At 39.2% G+C, this 25,538-nt stretch overlaps 2 protein-coding genes across 2 annotated transcripts in view; both read right to left on the bottom strand.

Moving 5' to 3' along the window:
• Positions 1-21,888, bottom strand: part of ABCB11 (ATP binding cassette subfamily B member 11) — a 67,275-nt gene extending 45,387 nt beyond the window's left edge. The window contains exons 1-7 of the mRNA XM_040636677.1: positions 21,831-21,888; positions 20,958-21,009; positions 11,909-11,996; positions 10,643-10,812; positions 8,792-8,963; positions 5,597-5,721; positions 3,698-3,872 (exon numbers count right to left, since the gene is read on the bottom strand). Coding sequence (XP_040492611.1) covers positions 3,698-3,872; positions 5,597-5,721; positions 8,792-8,963; positions 10,643-10,812; positions 11,909-11,996; positions 20,958-21,009; positions 21,831-21,888 — 840 coding nt within the window. The remainder of the gene's footprint in view (positions 1-3,697; positions 3,873-5,596; positions 5,722-8,791; positions 8,964-10,642; positions 10,813-11,908; positions 11,997-20,957; positions 21,010-21,830) is intronic.
• Positions 21,889-23,201: 1,313 nt separating this feature from the next.
• LOC103659882 (ATP synthase membrane subunit DAPIT, mitochondrial-like) lies at positions 23,202-25,242 on the bottom strand. Its single transcript, XM_040636673.1, is given in 4 exon segments — positions 23,202-23,251; positions 23,450-23,471; positions 25,055-25,120; positions 25,123-25,242. Coding segments are annotated over 4 exon segments (258 nt in total).
• Positions 25,243-25,538: the final 296 nt, after the last annotated feature.

The raw sequence follows: 25,538 nt of genomic DNA, 5'->3' as shown, positions 1-25,538 counted from the left end.
GTGAGTGGGACAGGACAGAGACATGTACCTAATATCATCACAATGGCTAGCGCCCATCCCAACAGACCAGCATTGCCCAACCCAAACATTGTACTCTAGCCCCATGGAGTGTGGGAAGAGGAAAGGCAAGGGAGACCACTGGGGAACAATCTATCTATGGGTGTGCTGTGCTGGGGAAAGGGGATTGGTGGCTCCTTGGAAGGCAGATCCAGAGGCAGGAAAATGGTGATTAATGAGTCAGGCCCTGGAGGCACAGACATGTGAGTTTATATCCCACTCCATGCCCCTCAAAACATATTTTTCAACCTCATGGCTCCATTTCATGTTTAAGTGGCAGTACAATGACATCAGTACAGAATGAAGTTTTGATATGACATATGGTATTTATATGAAATATGTCACTTAGTGCTCGATACCTTATACTCCTAATAGATCACAGAGTTTGTTTTTGTCTGTGTACGAGAGATACCAATCACAGTCATTTATGTGAACCACTTACCATGTATGCTCAATTACCATGTAGCCAATAATGATTTTGTTCATCAAAAATATATTCACTTAACCTAATTGTTAATTACTTTAGTGGATTAATAACACTCAACTCAGCTCATGTATACTCAGACTTCGTAGATTGTAACTCAGAAGAATGAACAAAAATGTGTCTGCACACATGAGTGAAAGAGAGATGGAGGGATGCAGGAAGGGAGGGGGAGAGAGAGAGACAGACAGAGAGAAAGAGAGAGAGAGCTATCAGTGATTATACTGTTAATGGAGGTCTCTCATTTTTTCAAAGGGATATTTCTTAAGGTGTAAGCAGAGGCTTGCAGGAAGGCATTTAGGAGGCAGAGGTAAGGTTAATAATCGATTATTAAAATGTTAGAAACACATAGTATGTCACATCTGCACATAGTAAGTACTGTCTCAGCCAAATTACTTACTGAAGGTATAGACAAGAGTGGACACTTGAAGCTGAGGACTGTCAACTTAGTTAAACAAGGAGGACATCAGGCTGAGGTGGATTTAATGCCTTAGTAGCCTGCATGAGCAAACCAAACCCTAAGCGCAAATGTCTCAAGGTTAAGACATCAAAAACCTAAGGGCAACCAATGACAAATGATCAATTACACTTCCCCAGGCAAGGCAGCTGCTTAAGCCAGAGCCAATTAAGTAATTTTTTTGCTTTGCTTCTGCCTTTTCTCTATAAAATTCTCTCCTCTGCTCCCGTGGGTAGAGAGTGGCTTCTCATCACTTCTGGCTTGGTGCTGCCTGATTGGAATTATATTTGCTTAAATAATCTCTTAAAAATTGTGGTATGCCTCAATTTACCTTTTAACAGAACCATAAAATTGGATTCCTGCTAGAGAGAGTAACCAAGGGATTTTTAAATTCAGTGTTTTCAACTGGAATTGTGTATTATTTAATTTTCAATTTAGCAATTCATTTTTCCCTCTGAACTGTTATTTGGGCATACCTCTGTCCTCTCTTTGCAGGCCTGGAATGCAAGGAAGGATGTCTTTTCTCAACACATGTTTTTCTGCAGAACGATCAGATATAAGCATCTGGGACTGAAGTCAATTGGTAAATGTCGAAAGTTCTTAAGAGTCATTAGACCAACAAAGATGAGGGACTTCATAGTCAGGTTTCCGACCTGCGGTACTTTCACTGGTTTTTCATATGTGCAAAGCTATATTAGAGCTGTTAAGAAAGTGCTCAAATTACAATAACAGCAACATTTGCCATCTATACTATCCCTTTAAGGTTCAAAAGACACTTTAACATGTCTTACCATATTTAATGTTTTAGAACAAAGTTCAAATGATGCCAGTTGTTTATCTTGCAAAGAAGAACTGAATTTTATTTTATTTTAAAAGTTTTATTTATTTGTCAGAGAGAGAGAGGGAGAAAGTGAGCGCACAAGCAGGGAGAACAGCAGGCAGAGGCAGAAACAAGCTCCTCACTGAGCAAGGAGCCTGGTGTGGAACTTGATCCCAGGACCCTGAGCTGAAGGCAGAGGCTTAACCAACTGAGCCACCCAGGCATCCCAGACGAACTGAATTTTAAAAAGTTGTTCTTTGTGTATCATCAAGCTGTTAATGAAATGAAGTTAGTAGCTTAGATTGACTATGGTTTGACCTCTGATAATCATTTCTATTTGTAAATAAAATTCCATTCAACTTTCCCTAGAAATGTGTTAATATTAAAGCAGCAGACCTCACATTATAAGCTATCAGCTAGCAAATTTCTAGTATATAAGATTTCGGCATTTTTCATTGTTTAATTGGTACCTGTCTCACCTAGAATCTTGAGCCAAAATATTTTATTTAAGAATCTTATATGAAACTGCTTCTCATCTCCATGCTTTTAAAATTAATATACTTAATTATGGGACGCCTGGGTGGCTCTGTCAGTTAAGCATCCAACTCCTGATTTCAGCTCAGGTCATGATCTCAGGGCTGTGAGATGGAGCCCTGCATCAGGCTCTGCTCTCAGCATGGGGTCTGCTTGAGATTCTCAATCTCTCCCTCTCCCTTTACCCCTCCCACCACTTATTCGTGCATGCTCTCTCTTTCTCTCTCTCTCAAATAAATAAATAAATAAATAAATAAATAAATAAATAAATAAAATCTTAAAAAAGATGAATGTACTTAATTAATTATTAGGCCAAATGAAACATGTATTTCATGTTTTACCTCCATGGCCTCCTGTGTGAGAACAGGAAGGGGTGGGAACCAATGTAAACAAACCCACGTGTTCAGTTTCATTCAAGGGCTCTGAAGGGAAAGTTCAAGCCATACAGGAGAATAAAAGATTGAATGAGCATGGGAGGCCTTACTGGGGAGGTGCCGTTCAGCTGAGCATCAGAACAATGACAAGAGTCCAGATGTAAGCTAAGGAGGAAAGACGTTGGGTTCGTGAGCAGGAGGAAGAGTTTTCTCTGACCCTAGCCACACCCGGTTACCCTGCCATTCACTGCTAACATTCCCTGTCTTCTACAGCACGTGTTTTCATCTGTCATTAGGTATTGATGCGGTTGTTTAATTATTGCCTCTCTTCCCCACTGATCTATAAATCACATCAGGAAAAGATCACATTTCTTTGGCTCACTCTTGAATCCTCTGTGCTTTGTACGGGTCTGGCACATAGCAGACGCTCAACAATACTTGAAAGAACAATGGAAAAAATGCTGAAAATGAAAGTGGCCACGGCATTCGTGCTTGCATGGCTACAGCACAAGTGAACAATAAAATATGGTCAGTCGTATTACCTGTTCCGTTGAGGATATTATTGGCTTGGTATTTTAGTAACTCATTATGTTTTACAAATATGTCCATTAGCACATATCTTGTACTATTATTAAGCTTAACTACATGAGCTGTTAATTTTTAGCTGAGAGATCACTGACTTCCCATTTTCATGGCATATTATCTTTTGGACTCAGTCAGAAAATCATTGTTTGACAGCTATAAAATCTTCAGTTAAGTGAAGATCATTAAATCGCTGGTCTCATCAATTCAAATGCTCAGTGTTCCTTTACTATAAAATGTGTAGGTATTGCTTGTTTCTGCAGATGGACTCCATCATATCACTGACGCTCTCCTCCCTCGGACACTAAAGGAATAAACAAAATGCCTTGACTGTAGGCTTTTCCCAGATTCCAGCAGGAAATGTTATATCTAGGTCATTAAGACCAAAGTACCTGGACAAGGGTTCCCGCCGTGTATTCTCCATCTTCTAGGACAAGTTTGGAGCCATACCAGAAGGCCAAGGCATAACAGAAGAAGATGAGACACCACATGAATCCAGTAAAGAATCCCATCACGATCCCTTTTCTAATCCCCCAACGCTGGGCAAACACAAGGTTTTTCTCGTACCTGTGAAGAGAGAGCATTTGTGTCTACGTCAGCCGCAGCAGCTCCAGATAGAATGTTTAAATCAGCCGCAATGCAGTGCTTTTACTCAATGGTCATAAAATCACCCCAGACACACAGCAGCTTTCGGGAAAGAAAATGACAAACTTCCGTGTAGTTATTTAGCTTGTTTCAATCTGGCAACGAAATGTGTTGAAGGAACGATGCCTAACCAAACCTCATGGCTGATCACTTCTCGGATAAGAACAGTGTGAGAAAAGTGAGAACTTTACCCCAACAGAAAAGAATTTTCAACACAAACGTTTGGACACGAGGGATCCAGTACTACGTGTGCTTGAATCGTTTTTAGCAAGTCACATGGCATGCTTTCTATCCAAAAATGATGCAACAGTTTTCCCCCACGTTTGAAACCGGTGTTTGCACCAACTCGTCCCCACACACCCACCCCTCTGCCCCATGACCAAGAATGCTATGTTGTAACATAACCCGTCAGGTGCACAGCCATGGGACATGAATAACTATGTAGAAATTCAATCCAAGCACTAGGCTGCAGTGATTCCATGACCTCGCCATTAATAACTGGCATTGTCTTAAAGCTCAGACATTCTGTAACTGCCTTCCTTCGTTCCAAAAAATAAATTCATGAAGAACTTTTAATATTTGGCAGGACAAAGTGAAAGGCTATTTTTTGTTTGTTACCATTTTCAAAACATTTACAAAGCTACTATGGACTCTGGGAAACAAACTGAGGGCTTTGGGGGGGGATTGGGATAGGCCGGTGATGGGTATTAAGGAGGGCACGTACTGCATGGTGCACTGGGTGTTATATGCAAATAATGAATCATGGAACACTACATCAAAAACTAAGGATGTACTGTATGGTGACTAACATAACATAAGAAAAATTATTATTAAAAAAAAGCTGCTATTAGTAACAATAATGAATATCTCTTATGGTGGGAATAGAATGCCACTGAAATTTTTTTGTGAGAAACTAGGTAAGTTCACTCTATAAACCAAAAGAAGCAAAACAAAAACAAAAACAAAAAAAAAGGAAAAGAGAATAATTAGAGATTGTAAATTCTATTCTCTTTTTTATTTGGTAACAATTGAGAATGACATAAGAGTTGAATTAAATTGGTGGCTATTTTATAAAATCATACCTGGCACATGGTAAGCACTTCATAAATACTAGATAAGAGGAAGAATAAACAAAATCAAATTCTTGACAACTGTGTTGTTTGAATCATTTAGGTTTTTTATTCTCATTAAGAATTAATCTCCTAGAGATGGTCTGTAATATACCCAATGCTAAATTTTGTTTGATTAAGTGGAAATTTTATCAGACTTTATAAAGACCATGTGTAGCTGCATAAAAGATACTGAATAAAAAATGTGTTGAACTGCATTTGAGATCATGCAGCAAACAGCGTCACGGACCAGGGAGTATAACGTGCGTACATACACGTCCCCGGAGTGAAATAAATCCCTACCCCAAGATAGCATTCTAAAAATCTCCACTACAACGTTTTCAAAACACACAGCTAAAGGCTTGGGGTCCTTGGAGTGCTTTGCCCAGCTAATTACTCTCAGTTACCTCTTGAACAAAAGCTCTCAGGGTGAACAGACCAAGGCAAATCTGCCACTTTGTACAAAATAGGAAAGATTCCGGGTAATACGCCAAATGACGAAATTCAGGAAAGTGGCAGACATTTCAATAAACCGACCTTTCCACCTCTTTTTTCTCACCACCAAAAGCAGCCACTGTTCGCACAGACGAAAGGACTTCATCAGCCACCGACCCTGCTTTGGCATAGGCCTTCAATTCATAGTCAGTAAACTTGGACACACTCTAAAATCCAGAAGAAGAAAACAAAACGTGAAGACCAGGGAATTATGTAAGTCAGCCCGTCATTCCATGGTTCATTTAGCAGAGTAAGTATGTGGTGTGGTTTCATACAAGACTAGATTCTCACCATAAAGGTGTTCACCGAGGAAAGAATCTGGCCCAAGTTTGACCCGTGTTAAGCCCCATCCATGAATGTTTGGTTGTTAGCATATCGAAATGACTTCATTAGAAGTCAACCTCAAAAACCTTCTCACAGAGTAAGTCCCAGATAGGGCATCCTGTGAAACCACAGTGTTTCACTCATTATATTAATGCAGTTTTCAAATGAAACCATGTCACATTTCATTGCTATCGACCACAGGCCCTTTGCCCAATTTACAGACAAACACCAGAGACAGACACTGGAGGTTAGTCAGAGTATATAGTTGGGAGAGAGGTCCTGACAATACAGAGGCTCGTGATGCTGTAGAGGTAATTGCACAGGAGAAAGCTCCAGATAAATATTACACCATTTGACTCAACTGGAGGGGCTCAACTAGCTTTGCTCTTTACAAAAGGAACTAAAAAGACATTGCGTTTAATATTTAACAAGTTACTTTTTCTAAAATTGGACTCGGATTGAGTTGTAATTAGAATTAATCACCAAAGGAATCCCTGGCACAGATGAAGGTAGCAGAATGAACACAAGCAAATATGGTAGAAGATAACTAACTCAGAAATCTAAAATACATAAGTACCCAGACTAAAGGAGTTTATCTTCCAAGTTTTTCCAAACTTTTAGCAGCAGAACTCTTCTCAAACAAAATCTTAAATGGAATTCTAAGATATAAAACAAGTAAATGTAGTATTTTGTTACAACATATTTATGTCACAAGTCCACACTTCACAAGAGTTGTGAATTGAAAAGGCAACAATAGGGGCGCCTGGGGCTCAGTCGCTGGGCATCTGCCTTCGGCTCAGAGCCTGATCCCAGGTCCCTGGGATCGATCGAGCCCGGGATCGATCGAGCCCTGTATCGGACTCCCTGCTCCACTGGGAGCCTGCTCCTTCCTCTCCCACTCCCCCTGCTTGTGTTCCCTCTCTCGCTGGCTGTCTCTCTCTCTCTGTCAAATAAATAAATAAAATCTTAAAAAAAAAAAAAAGAAAGAAAAGGCAACAATAGGGAAAGCAGGACTGTTTTCATCAACATGAAAATCTGAATTTAGGTGTTACGAATGACATTACAGTTTTTACCACAATCCTCTTCTAATTTATTTCTAAATTATGTATTAAGGAAATTAAGTAGTTGTGAATATTAATAGCTTTTTTGTAATTTAATGCACATTAAATAATCTTGGGACACTTCTGTTAAATTGATAAAGGAGTTTAAAGATGTAAATTGGAAAACATTTAACGATTGCTCATATTTCTCATGGTATATATAAAAGTCAGACACAGGCATATAAAGCCCACAATAACATGTAACAGGTTATATATTGCCCCTCCTACTTCTTTTTTTTTTTCTTTTGGTCCTGCTTCTGAATTGGGCCTAGTGAAGTTACTTGTATCATTTTACACAAACATGCACAGACTTGAATTCAAGAAGAAACCAGTGCAAAGCTACAACATTCCAAATCGGTGACGCAATTACAAAAACTTGAAATACGGGCACTGAGATAGGAAGAGAAACTATGCTCTAAGCCTGTTAAAATCAAGTTACCCAGCCTACATGTCCACCATGTTGAAATGTTACATAAGACCCATCTGAGTACGAATATTAATTAATCACAGGTTTGAGGAAAGAGAGTAAGTGTATTTAGGGGAAAAAAGCTGAATCAAATGTTTGCAGAATCCCCAAAGATGCCCCGTGGATGGTTAGGCTTCCCTGGAGTGAAGCTAGAAAGTGTTTGGGAGGAAAGACTGTCATAAAGCTTGCACATTATGGTGGATTGGAAAAAATAAAAGCAAATATCTCTTTAGCAATTAATTCTGTGCCGATGCCATGCTAAGTGCATAACATGGATTATGCCTTCAGTCATCACAATGACCTTATCTTCAAGACAGGAAGCTAAAGTTTTGACATGCTAAATATGCCTTTCTTAAGCCAGATGCTAGAATCAGGGGGTGACCAGTTGAGAGGAGTGAGCTCTTTGCCACTGTCACTCTGTACCACCACCTGGGAAATGTTAGAGTAATATAGCCAGTGGATTGTGAAGAATATTTTGCTAGAAAATATTATGGAGATTGGTTTCCTGTTGCTCAATGATGTGAGCGTATGCAGCTTTTCACCTGAATTCTATTCTCATTTACAACGAATTATGAGTGTGCCTGATCCCATGAGCTGCTATCTGAGGTGGCTGCTCTCAAAGTATGATATAAGAATTTATTAATCCTTGGGAGTGTTTTCTGATGGGGATGACCCAATATTCCTACTCCTACACTTTTTCTTGGCCTGCACGTCTGGGAAATGGAAATACCGCTCGGAATGGGTCAGGTGACCTCTTTCTGAAACTGATCAGACGGCACGGAGAACACAGCTGTGAATGTGGAAATCTCCTTTATGTGTTTGTTCCTGATCTGGGTACATTTGTTGGGCCTTTTTGAAGAAAACATCTGAGTTTGGGAGACCATGGGAAGCAATAGGCATATGAGAAAGTGCATGGGGATTTGGAGTCAGACTCCCTTGTATTTGAATCCAGTTTTGTCACTCGCTACCTGTGCAGTCCCAGACAAGTCTCTTTACCTCTCTGAACCTCCATTTCTTATGTTTAAAATGGCATTAATACTCTATAAGATTGCTGTAAAGATTAGAGCTAATACATATGAAGTTTGTAATAGTGTCTGGCAAAATAGTGTATGCTCAACAAAGGTAGTTGTTATTATTATTAATACAATAATATTTATGTTATTAGAATACCATCAATCCCTGGATTGATGGATTGTTATTTGATACCGAGGAATAATCAAACAAAATAAACCAGAACAGTGATAAATAATGTTGACTAAACGTACACAGGAAAAAGGAGTCAAGTTTCACACTTCTGGCTGTTTCTCAGTGCAGATGTCTTGGAGAGAAGTGGGAAGACACTCTTACCAGACCAATGATGGCTGCTCCAATCCCGATGAGAGGGCTTACAGAGATAATGACCAAGGTCAGTTTCCAACCCTGGTAAAATCCCAACAGGAACCCACAGATGCTCGTGGTCATGCGCTGAATGAAAATGGCCATTTGGTCAGCAATGGCATCATTGACTTTGTTAATATCGCTAGAAACAAGAGAGGCTTTAATCACTAAAACTGAATTTGGCCAATTCAAATGTGTTTTTGAGAAATCCCAGCCTTTCCCTTCTACTGCCGTCTCTGTACCCCATTGCCTGGGGGAAACATAATAGCCTTTTGCATTTGAAGAAACTTACTATAGCCTCTCCCTCCCTCACAGCCAAGTAAGTTTGTCCTCAACCCACTTTCCCAACTGGTGTCCATTCAATGTGGACAAAGACTTTTTTTTCGGAAACCATCTTATTTGTCTCTTTCTTTCTTATAGTTTATGTTCTTGGTCTGTCCTGAGGAGCCCTTCTTTCCTTCTTCATACCTGCTAAATCCTTTCAACCTCAAGGTGCAACCCACGCACCACCTAATTCATAAAAACCCTTGAGGAAAAAGTAATAACTTCCTATGTGTGTTTGCATAGCAATGTAATGAATCTGTGTATGTGTGTGTACGTGTATGTAATTATTGCATTCTGCTTATAGGCAGGATAGAATAGTGGTTAAGATCACAGACTCTGGAGCCAGACTCTGAATTTGAACACAAGCTTTTCCTAGGCAAATTACTTAACCTTTCTGTGCCTTAGCTTCCTCATCTGTAAAATGGGGATAATGACAGAACTTACCTCGATGGGTTGTAATGAGGATTGGTTAATATATGTCAAGTATCTAGAACAGTGCCTAGAGTACAGTAAGCTATCAGTATGTCAGCTTTGATTATTTATTTGCTTGCACCTTTTATCCCTCCTACTAGGCTGTAAGTTCCCTGAGATCAGGAATTGTGTGGTTTATCTTTATGGCTTGCATACGGTAAGTCTTCTAGAATACTGTTTGAATATAAATACATTAAACTCATATTCCTAGGAACATTCTCATAATCTCTTGTTTAGATGGAGCAAACAGGGCTTAGGACTGAATAGCAAAAAAAGGACCTAAGATATTACCCAGGGATTTGACAATTGTATTCTAGTAAGGTTTAAGGATCTGTTCAAGGTCACAGTAAGGAAGGGGCAGAATGAGTGCTAGAATCAAGTATCCCAACATTCAGTCTTTGCTCTACACCATACTACACACTCTCTCATGGGACCTCATGAGACCCCAAAGTTCAATTCAATAGGGTTCAATTGCTTCTAATTACTCAGGGCTCATTCAGAATACCTGGAGGAGGAGGGGAAGGGGGCTATCAATGACCCCAAATGGTCTTTAGGTATAAACTGGATTTAAAACCAGTTGTTTAGTTTGAATCTTTCTCAGACTATTTTGGATTTTGTTGGTCTTTGTTTTCATGTGCAGAAATGGTCTCAACAGACAAGGCAAGATAATTCATCCTAATTACATTGTTTTTCCCTGTACACACATGCAGTGACATCCCTCAGTCTCTCTTTCGGAGGCCATATAGCCTTACTTCTTTTAACTCTCTTCTGTAATATTTCATTTCCAACATTTTAATCTAGGGCCTACAAACAAAATCGTAGTATCCTGGCTTTCAATTGTTAATGACCATATCGGATAAAGCGTTACCTATGAAAAAACCATGCTACCTGTAAAATCCCAACTTAAGAGATAAAATGCATCCAAAATAACTGAAAACGTGTTTCTAATTGTTATTTAATTTGGAAACAAGGGTTCTATGATCAAAAACGCACACATAACATTAAAACCTCCTACCAGCCACTTACTCAGAAAATCTTGTATTCAGCTCTCCCACGGAATTGCAGTCGAACCATCCTATTTCCATTCGCATTACTTTCCTAAAGGAAATTTTTCTCATTTTCTGTATCTGACGAGCTGCAGCAATCACCCAAAAGCATATCTGAAAATGGAGCAAGGAATGTTTGGCACTGTGATGTTAAAAATATTCGTTCATTCCTTCTCTTTTCAGAAGAAAATACTTTCAACATAAGCCTTGAGGAAGAGAGGAAAGTGCTTCACAGAATTGCCGAGTCATGGGAAGGGCGGTGTGAGCTCACGCAGCTGCTGCTGAAAGCAGGGTGAGGGGAACGGCTGTGGCCAGGGAAGCCGGAAGGTTTGGGTGTGAATTCGGCTTTGCCACTTGTAGATCTAACCTTACCAAGCTTCACTTTCCTCATGCGTAAAGGAAGGCTCACAGCACGAAAGGGAAATTCTTGCTCTTATATCCCTATTTTTGCATGGCCCTTCCGAGTGTATTTTTTCCTCCTGAGAGGCCTGCCAACAAGCATGAATGCATAGTTTTCAGACTGTTGGACAATAATTTTCAGAGAAAGGAAGACAAAAATTATGACATTGGCAGGGAATCTACTGATAGCTGTCCCCAACCAAGCAAAGTCAGGCTGTCATTAAAACCCTCAGTACCAGAATAGGGGAAATGGATTCATTTCTCTTTACAATGAACACGGACTTCCTGGAATTCTTGAATGAATGGGGGTTGAGGGGATTCATTATTTTTTCTACAGAAGAAGGTAAAAGATGAAATATTTTTCTTCTTTAATAACGGTTAAGTAATTCCAGGCCCTTCCATGGTTTAAATCCAGACTACACTCTAGATTCAGTCCACGGAATTGGGGTTGGAACACAGATTGGTGAGATTTTTAGCAATGAAAGAGAAAAAGAAAGTAAAGTTCACTTTCCTCCAATTCCTCACGTCTGGCTTTCTCTGGGGTGCCCACACCCCCTTTACAAACACACCCACAACTGCCTATTTTTGAGTTTAGAAGATGAAATAGAGGGGGTGGGGGAGGACAGGGCATTGGAATTCAGTCTAGTCTCTCTAGACAACTGTCTGTATTTTCCTCCCCGTCGGAGAAGAATCCTTCCCCATTCTCTCACCCCCTCCCACCTCCAAATAAAACTGTAGTCCTTCGGGCTTCTGAACAACTTAAAAGTAAAAGAGTGAACTTTGCATTTCATTGTAATGTCTCTGAGCCCAGATGTGGATCCATAAATAAAATGGAGGCGCCACTCACTTGAATATATCCTGTGATAAGTACTACCAAAGCGATTCCAGCATAGTAACTGGCAAATTTGATCATTTCACTTTCAATGTCCAGCAACCTTCAAAAGAGGGGAGGGAAATGTTAAGATTCAGAAGTAGGGTCAAGCTTACCAAAGATTACATTTGTGGGTACAGAGGAAGATAAAATATGAAATTCGGGTGAGGCATCTTATCGACGCAGAATTATCATCAGTCCAGCCAAATCTCCACCTAGACCCCATGGTACCAATCCCAGCAAAGATGCCTACCCCTTCATTTTATTTTATTTTTATTTTTTTAAGGTTTTATTTATTTATTTGAGAGAGAGAGAGAGCATGAGTGGGGGGAAGGGCAGAGAGAGGAAGAAGCAGTCTCCCTGCTGAGCAGGGAGCCTAATGTGGGGTTAGATTCCAGGACCCCGGGATCGTAACCAGAGCCAAAGGCAGACACTTAACTGACTGAGCCACCCAGGTGCCCCTAACACCTTCATTTTTACAGGCAAAAATGACTCACTGGCAGTTGGAAGCCAGGGGCAGTAGATGGCAGCCCAGTGCTCTGACAAGGCCCTTCACTCATGCTGGTTATGCAGTGATGGAGAAATCGCTGTTGGGGAGAGGTTTTAAAAAGCCAGACTGGGGTCTGTGAAGACACTGGTAGAGAGATGTGTGCTATAAATCTGGAGGCTTTACTGTGACCTCCTCCAGGAATCGGAGCCAGCTGTTCAACTTTTCCATCTCAAAGTAACACTGAAAAATGTGTGTGTCATCATCCCAAGGAAGGAGAAAAACACTTTATCAGCCCAGTCCTTCTGCTGACTGTGGTCCAGGGGGTTTCACTCTCTGGGACAATTTCTAAGGTGAGAATGTGGGGCATAGCAAGAAAGCTCGATGGTTTTTTCAGCACAACTACCACACTGTGGCACAGGCCTTGGGGGATTGGCAGGGCTAGGGAGGGGAGGCACAGATTAGTCTGAAATTGCTTTCAGGAAATAAAGAATTTTGCACTTAGAAAATGAACATATGGGTTAGTAACAGTTCTGACCCTTGAGGATGCTTTAAATGATAGCGAGTCTATTTCTTTAGGAAACCGGAAAGCAGCGTCTTCAGCAGAGATACTCTCATCCTAAGTGCTCTCTGCTTCCTGTCAGGCCTTCCTTCTGTGACCCAAGCTTGAAATGTTCTCTCCCTCTACCAAACTTGGACCAAGTGTTGAAGTATAATTTCTTTAATTCAAAACAAACTATTATTCCATGCCAGATTTTATTGACATCTTGCACTATTATTCAATATCTTCATTGAATATATTTATACCGAATAGATTTATGTTTGTTTGGCTAGATTGCAAACCACTTGAGGGCAAGGGCTTAATTTAAGCTGCTTGCTCACGCTGCCCAAAGCCTTGTACAGTACCTTACACAGAGCAGACAGGATACCTCAATAAATGTTTCTTTATTTGGCTTTGACTTTTAAAATACTTATAAGGAAGGGAAATAATTGCCTCGGTCAATCGCTCTTTGGAGGGAGAGTCTCCAAAACAGCTAATATGTCTGTTCACCACATTCCTGGTCTTTTATGATGGTTTAAGAGAACCCCAAGAAAGAACAAGACATAGAAAACTTACAAATAAGTATCCACAATCAGAGGTTCTCACAAAAGTTAAGGATCTCTGTGTAGGATGCATAATGAAGAAAAAGACTTCTAATGTGTAAATGAGGCCATACTCTTAGTTTTCTGTGAAATTTTTCATTGTGAAAGAAACTTGGGTGTCCAGAAACAGAGAACTAGGAGTATTTGTCAAAAAGTTTTACTTAGGTTTCCTGTGGTGCATTCCTCCTGAACGCACTCTAAGCAGAGGCGATAAAATGGCTGCCATGAAAGACGCAGCTGCCAGTTATAAACAGACCTACTCAGATTGAAAGTACTGACCACTGACACAGCTCCAGAATTTACTGGGGCAAACTTCAGGAGAATTATATCACTGCTGAGTAGTGTGGATAAGGACATGTGTAGTTTATGATTCTGTTCACTCCTGAGGCACCCCAGAGATGAACGGTTAACTCATTTTTGGGGATAAGAAGTTATTAGGGTTTTAGAAACTACTTGAGAATATTTCTCGAACAACAGGGCAAACCCATCAGAAAAACTGATAGGAAGAAAAGAGCAGCCTGGCTTGGCTCCTTTGACTGCACATCAAATTTTTTATCATCTGGTGAAAAATTTTCTTGTAGTTATAAAATCCTAGAAAGGATTCTTTAAAGCGTGCGGATGATTTGTCTCACCAAATGGGCGCCTTTCTTTTTAAGAGCAAAATTGACACGCATCTACTTGGCTAAATTAAGATTCCCCTGGCTCATTTGCTGGAAAGAGAAGAGGGCAGAAAGATGACAATTAGAGGGGAAAGGTAAGATATATTTTACAAATTATTAAGATATGTGGATTCTTATCTTGCTTTTTATGAAAAATAAATGCACCATAAAATCAAAGTGCCTTGTTTCCAGTCTTAGGGAGAAAATATTCAATCTTCTGCTTTTAAGTATGATGTTAACCATAGGACTTTTTTGTAGATGTCCTTTTTTAAGTTTAGGAAATTTCTTTCCGGGGGTGCCTGGGTGGCTCAGTTGTTAAGCGTCTGCCTTTGGCTCAGGGCGTGATCCCAGCGTTCTGGGATCGAGCCCCACATCAGGCTCCTCCGCTGGGAGCCTGCTTCTTCCTCTCCCACTCCCCCTGCTTGTGTTCCCTCTCTCGCTGGCTGTCTCTATCTCTGTCAAATAAATAAATAAAATCTTTAAAAAAAATTTTTTTTTCCGTTCCTAATTTTTTTAAGAGTTTTTATTATGGATGGATATTGAAATTTTATTTTATTTATTTATTTTTTTAAGATTTTATTTATTTATTTGATAGAGACAGCCATCTACTTGGTCATGGTGTATTTCATTGATTTCCTGTATTTGTTTGTTTTATCTTTATTTTATCCTCTCATACGTTTTCTGTGGACTTACTTTGCTATTTTTCTAGGTTCTTGAGTTGGAAGCTTAGATGTTTAATTTGAGATGTTTCCTCTTTTGTAATGTATACGTTTAGTGCTATAAATTTTCCTCTCAGCCTTGTTTGAGCTGTGTCCTACAGATTTTTACATTTTCTGTTTTCCTTTTCATTTACTTCAATTTTTAAAACTTTTCCTTTTGAGAGTTCATTTTTGACCTATGGATTATTTAGAAGTTTATTGTCTGATTCCCAAGAATTTGGGGGGGAGGGTTCCATCATCTCTCTGTTATTGATTTCTACTTTGATTAACTTCCTTTAGCCATTCTTTTAGCTAAGTCACCTGGCAATAAATTCTCTTCATTTCCGTCATCTGAAAATGTCTTGGTTTTCTCTTCCATGGTGGTGGTGATGAAGGTCCTGACTCTCTGATCCTACCCAAGCAGGTAGGGAGAGAGCTTTCTCATTAGAGTGGGGTGATTCCGGCCTCCACATAGTCTTCACTGACACCACAGGAGTTGGGTAGGGGAGGGACACCACAGGGGCTCACTGATACCTGGCAAAGAGGGAAGTCTAGGACCCAACTCAACCTTTGCTGGCATGGGTAAGAGTAAGGTTATGTGTGTTCTGTTTTGTTCTGTGGTGTTGGCTTGAATAGAATAGTTATTGTCTGAAATTCTTCTTTCAGGCTGCCTCTTTGTGGTCTATTATCTAGAGAGAGCAGAATTTTATTGGGTCTTTTGTGGTTTGTGCTTATTGGTATTTCTAGGTTGCAGCTTTCCCAACACCCAATCTAGTACATGTGAGGTCTAAAGAAAACCCAAGGAACTCACAACCATGTCATTATTTGGGGCCTGAGATCTCTAACTTTCTCTTATCCACTTTTTTAGACTCTTAGGTAGGTTGTTTTTATAAGTAATGGATTAAATAATCCAATCAAAAGACAGAGGTTGTCAGACTGGATAAATTAAAAAAAAAAAAAGCTCCAACTGTCAGCTGTCTACAGGAGACATATCTTAGAAGCAAAAATATGAACAAGTTGAAAGTAATACGGAGGATGCGTGGGTGGCTCAGATGGTTAAGCATCTGCCTTCCACTTAGGTCATGAGATCCAGGTCCTGGGATCAAGTCCCGCGGCGGGCTCCCTGCTCAGCAGGGAGTCTGCTTCTCCCTCTGCCTCTCCTCCCCACTCATGCTCACTCTCTCTCTCACAAAAATAAATAAATAAAATCTTTAAAAAAAAAAAAGAAAGTAGTATGGAAAAAAGATGTGTCATGGCAAAGAGCAACCATAACAAACCAGGAGTGGCTGTACTAATATAAAACAAAATAAACTTTTAAAAATTTTTACTAGAAATAAATAGCATTTTGTAATGATAGAAGGGTCAATCTTTCGAGATCATAGCAATTTTAAACATATATACATCTAAAAACAGAGCCCCCAAACACATGAAGCAAAGTGTGACAGATTCAAGGGTAAAAATAGACGGTTCAATAATAATTGAGATTGCAACTCCATATTTTCAGTATTGGATAGAACAACTAGGAATCGAAGGCCTGAATAACACCATAAACGAATTAGACCTAACAGACATCTTTTGAACATCCTATCCAATAATAGCAAAACACATATTCCCCTCAAGTGCACATGAACACTCTCCAGGATGGACACATGCCAGGCTGTCCTAATTCATGCTACAACATGATGAACCTGGAAAACATTATGTTAAGTTAAAGAAGCCAGTCACAAAGGACCATATATTGTGGGATTCCATTTGTATGAAATGTCCAGAATAGGCAAATCTGCAGAGCCAGAAAGTAGATTAGTGGTTGTCTAGGGCTGAGGGGGGAATGGGGAATTGGAGAGTGATAGCTAAGGGGTATGGGGTTTCTTCTTGTAGTAATAAAAATGTTCTAAAATTGATCATAGTGATGGGTGCACAACTCCGTGAGATACTAAAAACCATTGAATTGTACACCATAAGTTGGTAAATTTCATGGTATGTGAATTGTGTCTCAATAAAGCTGTTTTAAAAAGTGTATTGTTTTATAGTGTCTAACTTCAACATAGTGCTTGAATGCATACGCTAACTGTACGTTGAGAAGAAAACAGACCGAAATCCAAGAGAAAAAACAGGCTGATTTCTACTTTGATGCATTCACATGTGGGGGAAATGAGGAATCAAACTTTTCAATGGCCACAGTAGTCAGCCTCTAAAGAGCCTCTAATCATTCTTGTCTCCTGGTATTCACACTGTTGTATAGTCCCTTCCCAGACTGTACCAGGGTTGGTTGTGTGACCAATAGAAAATGGCAGAAATTATGGTATGTCACTTCCACAATTAAATCACAAGACTTTGTGGCTTCCATTTGAATTTTTACACTTCAGTTGGATAAAAGAAAATAAAAAGAAGTTGCACTGTGGTATTTGGACTCTTTGGACTTCCCCTTCAGTCATCTTTCATTCTTTTGCCTTATTATTTGACTACTCAGAGCAAACGAATTCTGATAAACTAATCCGGAGGCTTGACGTTCTATAATACTTTTCAGCATTATGCACTGAGACCCGTTTGGAAGGCTTTGCCTAAAAATTCCATCCAATGGATTACAACTGATGTATAGAAACCAACCAGTGAAATGGAAGAGAAAAACCAGCTCCTACCATTACACATGCATGCTTACATGCTTATGTTGATAAAATCATGGAATAGCCTTGTCCAAGACTAATATACCTATTATAATAGGTGGAGAAATTGTTTTAATGACATACTTTTTCCAAGGAAAAAAAATTGCAAAAGAGCTGAGTAATTCTGGAGGCTTGTTAACTACTTACAGGTAGGAAAATGTCCACTCCCTTCTCTTCTGTCTCACCCAAGTCCATTGTCACAGTGATCTTAATTACATAAAAGCTAAACAAACATTTACCCAGAAGTACAACAGTAGTCATATCAGAGACCATAATAATTCACAATTAAAGTACTTAACTCATCAAAGGAGTTCCTGGTAAAGAAAAGGTCTGAGAAAGATGTGGTCCACACAATTCCAGATACCCATATGAAATTTTATAAAAGGACTAATATCCATTTACATGCTCTGTATCATTTGAATTCAGCAAAAGCCAATGAGCTTCTGAAAGCTCCTATTTGCTTTTTATTATCTGCTCACCTTCAAGTATATTATCTAGTAAGAATAAATAGTGAGTAATGGGTAGCCACAGTAAATTCTTTTCTATTGGATGTTATTGATACAGATGTTAATGGTAGAGTCATTCTTTAAATCATCTAATAAATATTTATGAGCACTCGTTATCATGGATATGTCTCAAGTTTTGGCCCCTCTAACATTTATTACCAAATTTTAAGGCATAACAGGCTGTACCTTCAGGAATTTTCCCTAGAAAATTTTGCCTTCATAAATGTTATTAATGATTTGGGTCAATTTACATCATACATAAGTCTGAATGCATTTTTTTCCAAAGGGGGAAGTAATTAACATTACATTTTGTAGTTGAACTACTCTGTAAGAAGCAATTCATTTTTGTCCTCCAACATAAAAGAAAGATTGAAAAGACTGTCACTGACAACAGTAACTCTTTTATACAAACTGTTCAGAATCTTACTTCCAAATTTAGAAAAGAAATATATATATATTTAGACATTAGGATATTTATTTCTAATGAGTAGGCCTATTATTTTTTAAAGGGTAATTCAGCATATTATATATTGTCCTGTATTTTCCTGTCAAGTTCTAACCAGCTGTAACTACATATTTATTTGAATGGTCTTTGATTTAATGATGATTTTACTGACTAGACCTAAATGCCATGAAGGTAAGGACCATGATTCAAGAGAACCATTGTTATCCTTGAGGTTTACACAAGTTCCCGGTATGTAGTTGCTGTTCAAAAACTTTTGGTTAAATGAGTGAATGAATGAAAGACCCTAACTGTAGATAATATTATGGAACACTATCAGTGGTTTAGGAGGATTTGTTCAAAATCTAAATGAAATACGTAGAAAGATTTTTAAATGAAGGTGAAAATATAAATTTGCCTAGGGGAGCTATTCCAAGCATCTTTCCAGTCAGGATGTGCCCTGCCCTTGGCTCTTGAACCTGAGTGTGTGGGTTCGTACATGCAAATGAGTTTGTTCTGGCCCTGAGGCAGTGTGAGCCCGACTGCAAAGTTCGCGGTGAGTCAGCACCGTGAACACTACCGACTCACTGATTACAAGGCAGCCTGCTGGGCTTATCACGAAATGAATAGTAGCCCAGTGGGTTCTGGCTAATACTGCAGGGCTCCTTTCTGTTTATGGTGCCACACCACTCTTCCATAGAAGCTCAACTACTGAGACCAGCGGCCCGACTCCAAGTGCTGTAGCCCACTAATGAATTTCCCATTCTAGAAAGAAGGCTGAAGATCAAGTGGACCATTAGCCACAGCCATAGGAGCTAAGAAACAGAACGGAGTTAAGGAAGTAAAAGAAGTCTTCCATGTAAGACATGAGATATGACAAAGACTCAAGTAAAATCCATGGCTTACCTTCCTAGTATACCGGTAGTGTTCATCCTCAAGCCTATAGTCTACCAAGTGCTTACATTTGGGTGACACATTTAATGGGCAATTTCCAATTCTGTTTTTTTGTTAGGATTTAAAAACCTGGTAAGATAGGAAGAACCTCAGGGCAGAGTAATTTGTAGAAATATGGGTTAATATCTGTGTTGGATATCACTCCAGTTCAGCTAATAAAATCCCATTTACACATTTTGAATTACAATTTAATATACAAGCAAAACAAGTAAAAAAAAAATAGCAGCCTACCCACACTGCGTTCCATTTGTCACATTCTGGTTAAGGGAGCTGTTGATCCATACAATAGTGTTGTTTACACATGCTTTTCCAGGGATCTTGAGTTCTTGTATTTCAGTGTCGTAGTCAATAAAAACATCTGTCATTGTGCCAAAAATGAGCAGCACGCCTGGATGGGATAGTCCATGGAGAAACGCACATAAACTTCCCACAAACATCAGCCAAATGTCAGTCGTTGAAGAAAATCGAAACTTGAAAAACAAAGGATTCAGAGATCATCTATGGGTGAAAAGCAGAAGTACGAGGACTATTTAATTTTAGTTACTAGGCTCTGATAAATAGCATTCGGCACCAAATTTTATGGGAATCATCTTAATTGAACAGTAGAGTTTTCACTAATTATATCAAAGTAAGTGGTATATCAATTATCTAAAACACTAGACTCTTACATTGTTTATGTTATTTCTTTCCTAGTCTCTGAATTCATTCTCTTTACCTAGAGAACTGACTTCAGTTCTTAGCCATCGATTCACAGTTTCAGTGGGAAGTGGTCACTGGCATTGATGCCGTTGCCGTGTAGAAATACTGTGTGAAGCATTCAACAAGAGCATAAATTGTATCCCAGAACGGATTTTGACAAACAAGAGTGCCTATTAGTGCCTAGAAATGCCTCTACCTTGTGAAAATTTGGGGAAAACACAACACTATGGAATTTCCAAAGATATATCATAAGGATAAATATACATGATATGATTACTGTGTTGATTTTCCTTACGAAAATAATTATGGGCTTAGTGATTATTTTCCAAGACCCTTTTCTGATCTACCAGGTAGGATTTATGTGTTTAATATTATTTTGTTTATTTATTTGCTTATTTTTTAATTTAGAGGCAGGGGGAGAGAGAGAGAGAATAGAGAGGAATAGAGGGAGAGAGAGAATCTTAAGCAGGCTCCACACCCAGCATGGAGCCCAACACAGGGCTCGATCTCACAACCCTGAGATCACAATCTGAGCTGAAATCAAGAGTTGGATTCTTAACTGACTGAGACACCAGGTGCCCCAGGATTTATGTGTTTAATTACCAACATATCTAATTGCCATTTAGCATGTTATTACATAGACAAAGTTTATGACTGAAAAAGTGAACACTGTACTTAAACACCTGCCAGTGACTTAAGATTTAACACTCCCTCCATGATCTGAACAATTCACAGTTGCAAAATTTATGTCAAAAAACAGCACAGTTTTATTACCAATTGAAAGAAGCCAACTTGACTGCTGTCACCTTTCCTCTCATCTTGTAACCTGAGGAGAAAAACATATGGATTTATAGACCATCCTTTCCAAAACAAAGAGAAATTCTCCCTAGGTAATGATTTTATGAGTCATCCTCTAGCAAGAAATAAATTCCCTACTGACTGAAAAATTCTTGCCAAACCTGGCATCCTAAAAACAAGCTCTTGTTTTTCAGATTTACGTCTTCCAGAGATTTCAGTATAGCTATATCTCATGTTCAGCAGAGATCCAGGGAAGTTTTTCAGAGAAGTATTGAAAGAAACTAAAAAGTGCTCTGTACTCCCAGTTATACTAACATAAAACTATTGGACCTCAGCCCTGACCCTCAACCTGTTTCTATTTACATTTCCTTGTAATATAAGTTAAGGTGTTTGGATTAGCTGATTTAAAGCTTCCTTCTAGCCCTTAAAAATTTTACAACTACATTAAATAATATTGATATGATGGAAAAGTTTTAAAAACTCCCATACTTCCCATAAAATTGTATTTCCTTAGTATTTCTTACTCATATCATTACTCATAAAATTGTATCTAACCCACCTTTGACCTTCTCAACTCCAGGGATCTCTACTTCACCTGAGTCATCCATTCATGGATACACCCTGGACATTTCTTTCGCCAGAAACTACTCTACTCCATTGGCATTCTGGGACTGCCTACGCATTCTGTTTTGCCACTTCCTCCTTCTACACCTATTTGTCATCTCAGTTGAGATCTGTAGTCCCTTAAATCCTCATTAGTTTACAACTGTTAAGACCCCATCAAGATGGTGCTTCCTTCCCCATGCATCCCAGATCCCACACCAGTCACTGGACTACATTCTTACTTACCATCATCCTTAATCTCCTTCCCCACCTCCATCTTTGGAAACTGCATCTCTGCATCCATGCAGCTGTTTGCCCCTCTCCTCCTGAAGCCAGGCTGTGGGGCCTGCTGGAGACAACCTCTCCACCATGTGAACTGATGCCAACACATGCCATGCCTGCCGTCTGCTGCCCTAAGCTTCCCCTCCAGCTCAGAGAAGAATCCCAAGTCCTTGCTGAGATGCCCAAGGCCCTCCATGGTCTGGCCAATTGGCTCTCTGACCTCGTCTCTTCCTACTGCACTCCAGTTCTCAGCACACGAGTCACTTGGCCTCTTTGCTGACCTTTGTTCATATCAAATTTATTCTCACTTCTGACCATTTGCACTTGCTGTTTCCTCTCACCAGAAGGCTCTTTCTTCAGATACCTGCACGGCCAACCCCTCATCTCCTTCAGACTTCCTCTCATAAGTCACCTTCTTAATGGGACCTTCCCTGGCCAAAGCCTTTCGAATGTCAACTTTCTTCCCACAGCATTCCACATCTCCATTCCATGTTTGTTTGTTTTTTTCTCAGAAAGAAAGTGATAGATTTTTCCTAGCTACCATGCTATATATTCTATTTATTTATGGTGCTTATTATGTCACCCTCACTAAAATGTAAACTCCTCAAGGACAGATATTTTGGTCCATTTTGTTCTTTTCTGTATCCTAAGCACTTGTAATAGTGTCTGATACCTGGTAGGCACTTAATTAATATTTGTGAAATGAATGAAAGAATGAATGAATGAGTATGGCCTCCAGTCTTAGCTCAATCTACAGCACTGTACTTTATCTGTCCAGATTATTCCGTGTCCCTCCACAGCTTTCTCAAGCTTTCACCATGTTCTTCTCATTGTACATTACTATATATATCAGAAGACAGATTCACCTCCTCTAAAAACTGAAGAATTCACTCAACCTTCCTGTTCATTCTCTCATTGCCATTCACCTACACCTACACCCATTTTCATCTTTTTTCTACCCAGTGAGAAAAGTGTGGTTCTTCTAGGCCCAGCTGACCCTAGCACTCCTAGTCTAAAACTAATGTTACCATATCCAACATCCCTTTCTACTGCAAATTACTTAGAATTTCCTATATAACTTCCACGTCTGCCTTTCTATTGCCTCTTTTTCAGGAACTTGCCTGGTGCCTGCCTTCTGTCTTCTAAGTCAGACTCTGTCTAATCCTATTCTTATACCAATGTATGATTGACTGACATTTTTTATACGAGAATTTAAACTCTTAAACTAAAGAGAAATATCTAATAATTAAATTTTAGGCTTCTACTACTTGTCTGTGGGAAGAATTTGAGGTTTAGGGATCTCCCCTGTGCTCGTAAAATCATTCCTCTGCCCGTTTAGGTTAGAAATTCTGTGATGTTGCTGGATACAGAGGGGAGATTTGGACCTAACACAGAAGGAATATTTCAAAAGGTTTTTGAAATCAAATTACAGCAATGTTTTAGAGAGAAAAGGAATGGATTACCTATGCCATTTTATAGGAAGTACAATATGCATGAAAATATTATCTCGGCTTTGTGCCTTTGAAAGGAATATTAGGAAGTTATTCTAGAAAAGATGATGTATTGTTGAAATAGTCACTTACCTTGAATTCTTATCATTGTTATCTGTCAGGATAAAAACAATGCACAAAGCAGTTAATGATAATGACACAACAACACAGTCATTAACAATTTTGCTCCAGGCAAACATTCCCATAAATTAGCTTTATTCGTGGAACATTGCAAAATGACTATTTGCCTTTTTCTCCTTTTTTTCATTCTCTCTCTCTCTCTCATATTACACAAGAAGACACCCTGTCAGGTTCAGAATTGTTGTCTTGACTACATTTTTTGATATTTTTACAGGATATGAGATATTTGTATTTTCTGAATGTCAACTGGAGACCAACATTTTTAAATTAGCTGAAGAAAATCTAATTTTATGAGCTACCAAGTAAAATGAATATTTATTGTTTGGTTCCTTGGAAACATCAGAATTTATCTGTTTAAAATTTAGGCTACAAATTAACTAGACAATAAGATGATGTTGACACTCCCATGCCAGGAGAAGCCATAGGATTAAGCTGGCTATGATTTTCCCCAGCCTAGGTCAGAGCAAATAGAGGGTAGGAAGTGAAAGTGGAGGTGCAGGGTCATGGGTGTAGGGAAGCAACAAGGAAAGGAATTTCAGGGTGCTAATGTCAACCACCGCCATGGGACAGCATATCCTGATTCCCTGGCATTTTAATTAATTTGATTCAAGTAAGAGTAAAGAGACATTATAGTATAGATAGAGATTAACATCTTGGATTTAGGAATCAGAACCGGATTAGGATGATAGCTCCATCAATTATTGGTCATGTAAACTTTGCCAGGTTTTATTTTTTTTTAATAATAATTTTTTATTATGTTATGTTAGTCACCATATAGTACATCCCGAGTTTTTGATGCAGTGTTCCATGATTCATTATTTGCGTATAACACCCAGTACACCATGCAATATGTGCCCTCCTTAATACCCATCACCGGCTTATTCAAGTCTCATTTTCTTCTTCTGTAAGTTGTAAAACCATAAGATTTGTTTAAAAAACGAAAAATTACAGGGCACCTGGGTGACTCAATCGGTTAAGCGTCCGACTCTTGGTTTTGGCTCAGCTCATAATTTCAGTGTCCTGAGATGAAGCCCCCTCATTTGGGCTCCCCCTCAGCAATCAGCGGGGAGTCTGCTTCCCCTATGCTTTCCCTCTGCCTCGCCCTCCGCCCCTCCCTCTGCTCAGGCACTCTCTTTCTCTCTCTCTCCCTCAAATAAGTAAATAAATCTTTTAAAAAATAACAACAATGATAATAATAATAATTGCTTGGAATCATTTGTGCTCCCTAGACGTTAGGTACTAATGTTGTGGGTCCTCTTTCCCATTATCTCATTCTGGCCAGCATAATCTTGGTAGTTTCTCACTAAATAATTACTACTATAATCAATTATAACAATAGATGGATAAAGGCAATAATAATAAACAATGCTGGAACAACCCTACTCTACTAGGAAAGAGATATTTATGGATGTGATACTTTATTCACCCACACTTTGTGCATTTTTCCCCCAGGTTCTTAATTTATTGTACAGATCGAGTATCACATAATGAGCTGACATTAGCTTCTCCAGGCATGGGAACTTAACAGGTGAAGTACAGTTTAAAATCCCTTTATGCTGCTTTCACAGCTGGTGCTTTTTTAGACCTTAACTTGAACTATAAGACCAAGTATAAGTCTAAGGCATCAAAGCAATGCCTCCATATGTGGCCAGGACACAATTCATTCTACCTGTGAGAGTATAAGAGTTGAAATATGTTTTGATATCAGCGAAATGGAATTGGGCATCAATTTCTGGACCTGCCATGATTTCAGTCTTGCAAAATGTATAAATTCTGTTGGCTGTGTCCTTCCGTGTATGCAGCCAGCCCGCATTCACCCACACTTCATGCGTTTTCAAACATTCCATTACATGGATTCTGGAGAGAACAATCCATTTGTGGGTAAGAAATACATCCAGTAATGGTTCTCCATATTATTGTTGGTCTTCCTCTGCCCCTTGGAAGTTCACTAGCTTGTCCACTTTTGCTCCAACCTCTTTTTGTATAAGAGACAGTAAGAGAAAAAGGCCACTTACAGAATCTGTCTGACTCAAAACCATAA

Source organism: Ursus maritimus, unplaced genomic scaffold (genome assembly GCF_017311325.1).
Source record: "Ursus maritimus isolate PB19 unplaced genomic scaffold, ASM1731132v1 scaffold_1, whole genome shotgun sequence".
NCBI classification, from domain to species: domain Eukaryota; kingdom Metazoa; phylum Chordata; class Mammalia; order Carnivora; family Ursidae; genus Ursus; species Ursus maritimus.
The sequence above is the reverse complement of the archived record's forward strand: the minus strand, read 5'-3'. Positions and strand labels throughout refer to the sequence as shown.